General features: G+C 55.5%; 1 protein-coding gene across 1 annotated transcript in view; it reads right to left on the bottom strand.

The window, feature by feature from the left end:
• CPT1A (carnitine palmitoyltransferase 1A) overlaps window positions 1-6,000 on the bottom strand; it is a 43,026-nt gene that overhangs the window by 20,805 nt on the left and 16,221 nt on the right. The window contains 5 exon segments of the mRNA XM_070426284.1: window positions 808-885; window positions 1,713-1,850; window positions 3,122-3,223; window positions 5,239-5,307; window positions 5,309-5,500. Of these exon segments, the coding sequence (XP_070282385.1) occupies window positions 808-885; window positions 1,713-1,850; window positions 3,122-3,223; window positions 5,239-5,307; window positions 5,309-5,500 (579 nt within the window).

Below are 6,000 nucleotides of genomic sequence, written 5' to 3' on the forward strand. Positions count from 1 at the left end.
TTAAAGGAAAAAGAAGAGAATCTAACAAGGAAAAAAGTAGAAGGAAAGATCCCTAGCTGGTTTGGCTCCATGGATAGAGTGTCAGTCTGTGGACGGAAGGGTCCCAGGTTCGATTCCGGCCGAGGGGGTTGCGGGCTGCAGGAGGCAGCCAGCCAATGATTCTCTCTCATCATTGATGTTTCTCTCTCTATCCCTCTACCATCCTCTCTGAAATCACTAAGAATATATTTTAAGAAAAAAAGTAGAAAGGACAAACGATAAAGAGAAATAGGGGAGAAAATAAAAGGAGGTAAAGAACAGAACTCGAAAGAGAAAGAACTGGATTCGCCACTTATTACGCGATGCCCTGGACCCCCAACTGAGGGGCTTCTAACCGAACAAAGGCATGAAGCACGTGCCTCACCAGACCAGACACGTGACCCTGACACGTGGCCAGCCAGTGCCTCCACAGTGTCTGGGGGAGCAGGAACCAGCTCAGCGGGCAGGCTGGGGGGCGCCCCCTGCCGCCTGAGCCCTTCACGCCTCGCTGGCCCTGCTGTCCATGCAGCGCCCGAGGAAACGGGCAGGCAGGCGCTCTGCTGGGAGCACGTTCGGCTGCACAAGGGCATTCCTGCGACCCACGTTTCTCTGCAGGCGCCTTGAGGGACCCTGAGGGCACCTGGTTCTCTGGTGTGGGAAGTGGGTCCTGGGTGCCCCGGTGGGTGTGAAGCCAGGGGCAGAGGTGGCAGAACAGGAGGGGCCCGGTCAGTCCCTCGAGCCTCCCCAGCAGCCGCAGGGCCGGCAGCCACCGCCGCCCGGAGGACTCACCATGGCGTAGTAGTTGCTGTTCACCATCAGCGGGCCCCGTCCGCGCAGGTAGATGTATTCCTCCCACCAGTCGCTCACCTGTTGGTGCCAACAGACAAGCTCAACCAGAGGGGCACTGGCCCCCGGGGCTGGGGGTGTCTCGTGCAAGAAGACGGGGGATGAAGAGTGGATTTTTTAAAGGTCATGACGTGGCCAGAAGGTAGGTCACCTTCACGTTACAGGTGGTTGAAACACACGGCCCAGTGGGAAAGGGTGGTCAGTGTGCGCCTGCTGGCATTTCTCAACAATGAAAACGATCCCAAGGGCGACGAAGACCCGTCTCCTCCCCCGGCTTTGGGCTCTCGGGAGCAGCCACCTCTCAGTCCTGGTCCGTCCCTTTCGGAGCCTCGAGTGCTGTTCTCACTCCTGCAGGACGTCCCAATGTTCCCCGCCCCCCCCCCCCCCACGCCCCCGAGCAGCAACCTCTTCCTGACCACACCTACGGGCTTCGGGACTGTTCACAGCCTCCTGGACCAAGGGACCACTTTTCTGTACGTCGTGTTGAAGTGCTGTTCACGCAGACTGGTGTGCAGGCAAGAGTCTAACTGAATTCAACACACCTGTGCCCCAGCACCTGCTCCAAAGGGGAACGTGCCCCCACCCCTGCCCTGTCTCTCACTCCCTGCCCCACGCCCACTCCTAGCCCCGACGCTGGTTGTGTCTGGGTCACAGCCAACACCTCTCTTCCACGCCAGCTGTTCCTCAAAACCTAGGCCCCCACCCCCACCCCCACCCGCCAAATGTCCCCTCTGGCCACCACGCATGGGGACACCCAGATGTTCCCGGAACTGACTAGCATTTCTCACACAAGGAATCTACTTTCTTGATCAGAATTCCATCAAGAAAAAGCGTGGGCACACACTTACGTAGTTGGTGGCCCACCAGGATTTTAACTTCAGATACCACTGCAACTTTGGCCCGAGGCTGACGGCGAAATCTTCGGCGAGAGCCGTCATCCGCTTAAAGTCGGCTTCCTTCATGAGGGGCTTCACCGAGTCCAGATACTGGGGTTAACGGGGAAAACACAAGCCCGGTTAGCACACCGCTTCCTCCGAGAAAACGCAAACATGTTGAAAAGGTGGCGAAGTCTTCCCCCGAGTTGCTGGTCCTCGCGCCCGATGGCTAACTCCAACACTAAACGGTGACTTGGGTTCCCGATAATTAAACAATGACTCCTTTTCGTCCTCTGTTGGCCTGCAAGCTCCCCAGATCCTGCGTCACCAGAAAATCACCAACGTGACTTCCAGACGGACCAGATCGATGTTTTAAAAATGTTAATGAGGACATTTCAGGGGGGTCTTTTCCGAAGTCCCCGGCCCTTACAGGAGCTCCGTTCTCACTGGGCTGCAGCGTGATGGCACGGGGGCGCCAAGCGCGGGCAGCGCTGCCCAGTGCCCCGGACGCCAGGGCAGAAGGAGGAGCCGGAACAATGACAGGGCACAACTTAAAACAATTAGTAATGCCCCGCTGGGTGGCCCAGTGGTTGGAGTGCCATCCACACCCCAAAAGGTCTTGGGTTTGATTCCCAGTCAGGGCACACTCGTAGGTTGTGGGTTCAGTCTCCAGTCCAGGAGCGTACGGGAGACAACAGATCAATGTTTCTCTCTCACATCACATACACTCTCCCCCCGCTGCCCCATTCTGTCTAAAATAAAAATGTGTCCTCGGGTGAGGATTTAAAAACCAAAACAGTTAGTAATGGAATCTAACAAAATCACTGAAACACTTGGAGTTATATGGTATGTGAATTATATCTCAACAAAGTTGTTTTAAAAATTTGCCAAACTGCCCTAACCGGTTTGGCTCAGTGGATAGAGCGTCGGCCTGCGGACTGAAGGGTCACAGGTTCGATTCCGGTCAAGGACATGTACCTTGGTTGCGGGCACATCCCCAGTAAGAGGTGTGCAGGAGGCAGCTGATCGATGTTTCTCTCTCATCGATGTTTCTAACTCTCTTTCCCTCTCCCTTCCTCTCTGTAAAAAATCAATAAAATATATTTTTAAAAAATAATAAAATAAAAATTTGCCAAGTGGTTTCACTACCATATATGACGCCTTTTATTAAAAAACATCTAAGTGGGGGGGGGGGGGGTCGGGGAGAGCGGATAAAAACACCTAAGATGTGCTGATTGGAAAAAATATTTCCTGCCAGGGCCTCAGCCACTGCTGGGCGCTAACACACCCAAATAACGAACATAGTCTTTAAGTCATAAACCTCAATCCCTCGACGACGGGCATTTCCGGGCGGATTTTCTGTGACCCCGAAGGACACCCACCCTGCTCACGGTGTCCCTCACGGCGGGCACGGGCAGGCGCGGCAGGGACGTCTGGAAGCTGTACAGCATGGGTTTCCGGCCTGAGAAGAGCTTGACCATCCCCTTAAAAAAAAGTTCATTTTAAAAGTTGAGACAACCTGACACCAGTTCTCAAGGGTCTACAACAGGGGTCCTCAAACTATGGCCTGTGGGCCACATGCAAATACAAATATTGTATTTGTTCCTGTTTTGTTTTTTTACTTCAAAATAAGATATGTGCAGTGTGCATAGGAATTTGTTCATAGTTTTTTTTTTAAACTATAGTCCGGCCCTCCAACGGTCTGAGGGACAGTGAACTGGCCCCCTGTTTAAAAAGTTTGAGGACCCCTGCTCTACAACTTACAGTTTTCTGCGGTTTATTTTCCCCAATTCCATTTTCTGCCCCAACCCTCGCAGGCTCCGCAAAGACACAGGTGACCCCAAATAACCAGATTGAACGAAGGCCCAGGTCTGCCGGGTGCCGTGAAATGGCCCACGCCGTCCGGCGGTGTCCGCCCTCGGGCCCCTGGTGGTGCGGTCTGACCGCCTCTGCCCGTGGGGAAACCACCTCCTAGTCCTGGTCTCGGAATCGGCTCGAGGCTCTGTCGGCAGCGAGAAGGGCCGACCGAGGTGCCTGGGCCTCACGCCGCGCCCAGCAGGAGCAGTGTGGCCTTTTCGGTCACGGTCAAGGCCAGTGGACAGCACGCCGGCCTGCCATCGGCCTTGTTTAGGCTGCAATGATCTAAACCTGGTGCAACAACTGGTCATGTCACGTCGACCAGACCTCAAAGGAATGCCCAGGGCTCACGGGGGGGCAAGGGGGTGAGGGGCATGATTCTTGACCCAACTGGGCACCAGCCATCCAGGGCGCCTCATGAAACTTGTTTTGTAAAGTGTGGGAACCTATCTCGGCGTCCCCTCTGGGTGTTAGATTCGGCTTCTCCGAGAATTAGAAAACCTAATGAAGCAGCAGCAGAAGTCGGTTTGGAAAAGAGTGGTGGGTGGAGGGTGGGGTGGGGGGTGCAGTGGGCTCACACAGGAGGGTGGCGACAAACCTCTCTCACTAGCAGCCCCGGGGGCGGCGGCCAGCAGCCAGCAGCGCTGACAGCGGCACAGGCGGCCACGCACACGGCACACGCCCCACTCGGGGGCCAAGGGTGAGAGAGCAGGTGGAAATTACTAGAAGCTCAGGGTGAGTCAGGGAGGCCTGGTCCGCCGGGGAAGCCACTTAACCGTGACCTCAAGTGAGAAAAGCTACAAAAAAGTGACACTTCTATTTCATGGACGACCTGGAGGACCCACCCAGCGGACAAACATAAAATGCTGAGAATTCACATCATTTAGAAAATGGCCTTTGTCTCAAACTTATGAGTCACAGTGAATCCACCCTCCCCGGCAATTAGAGTGACTCCCAGGACACCAGGGGTCAAAGGGAGAGAAGGCCCTGTGAGGCTCTTTCTTTAAAAAGTAAAAGCTGCCCTGGCCAGTTTGGCTCAGTGGATAGAGCGCTGGCCCGTGGACTGAAGGGTTCGGGTTCAATTCCGGTCAAGGGCACATACCCAGGTTGGGGGCTCCATCCCCAGTGGGGGGCCCTGCAGGAGGCAGCCAATCGATGATTCTCTCTCAACATTGATTCTCTCTCTCTCTCCCCCTCTCCCTTCCTCTCTGAAATCAATAAAAATATTCTAAAAGAAAAAGTAAAAGCTCCGTGAGACGAGCCAAGCACAGAAGGACAAATGCCGGGACCTCACTGTCCAAGCGACAGACCAGCGCGGACGGGCCTGCCCGGGGTGGGGAGCGAAGTTGCGACGGGTCAAGGGTACAAAGTTTCAGCTCCGTGAAATAAATAAGTTCCGGAGGAGACTTACTGCGCAACACAGGGCCTCAGACTAAAGGAGAAAGGGGGGACCCGAGGAGACGTTGGGGGGATGTTAAGTTTGTGTCCCCGACAGCGGTGACGGCCACCCGGGCGTCCACTTCTCTCCAAACACAGCGGCTGCCCAGGCCCCACGGCCTCGCCTTTCGCCTGTCAATCACGCCTGGGTAACTCGGCTAGAAAAAACCCTCACCAGCTCTGGGCCCAGGGAGCGTCCACTTACCATCCAGACTTTGGTGGCGCGGCTCATCTTGCCGTGCTCGGCGAACATCCAGCCGTGGTAGGACAGCAGGCACCTTGAGGGAGTACCGCATGGTGAAGATCAGGGCCACCCACAGGCCCGTGCCGAACAGCACGCCGCTGACCACGTGCTTCGTCTGGCTGGACATGCTGCCCCTGCCGGGACAAGACGCGACAAGCCGGGGGCACGTGAGCCGGCAAAGGAGGCTGAGAGGCGACCCCGGACACGCGTCTCTGTGGCTTTGCTTTTAGCTCCCGCGGTTTGGGGGAACTGCAGAACGTTTACAAAGTAAAAGCTCGGTGTTTTTATCACTAAAATGCCTAAAACAAACCAACGTGCGACCGGAAGGAGTCTCCGATATTTGGAAACCAGCAACCGGACACTCTGAAATGCTTCAGTGGCACCAAACCCCGCAAACGCCTTTGCTACAAAACTTGCATCTTTCTGAGCCTGTCAAGCCTTGAGTTCAGGCTGAACTGCCGCCTCCATGGAAAACCTGTGCGTTCTTTTCCGACAGCCGGTCCCCAAGCAAACCTGGACGCGGGGACGTGAGGACCCGCCTCTGAGAGGACCTGCGCTTTCGATGGCTACGCGCTACATCACCGAAGGAAGCAGACACACACACTTCCTCGATGCACAAGATCCACACAGCGTTTCACATTAGCAAAGAAACGGCGGCCCGGGACTGCGGCCACATAAGCCGAAGTACCGCCACAAAAAGCGATGAGCAGACATGCTCCTGTA

This window comes from Myotis yumanensis, unplaced genomic scaffold (genome assembly GCF_028538775.1).
Source record: "Myotis yumanensis isolate MYYU_CA2020_CCGP unplaced genomic scaffold, mMyoYum1.0.hap1 SCAF_10, whole genome shotgun sequence".
NCBI classification, from domain to species: domain Eukaryota; kingdom Metazoa; phylum Chordata; class Mammalia; order Chiroptera; family Vespertilionidae; genus Myotis; species Myotis yumanensis.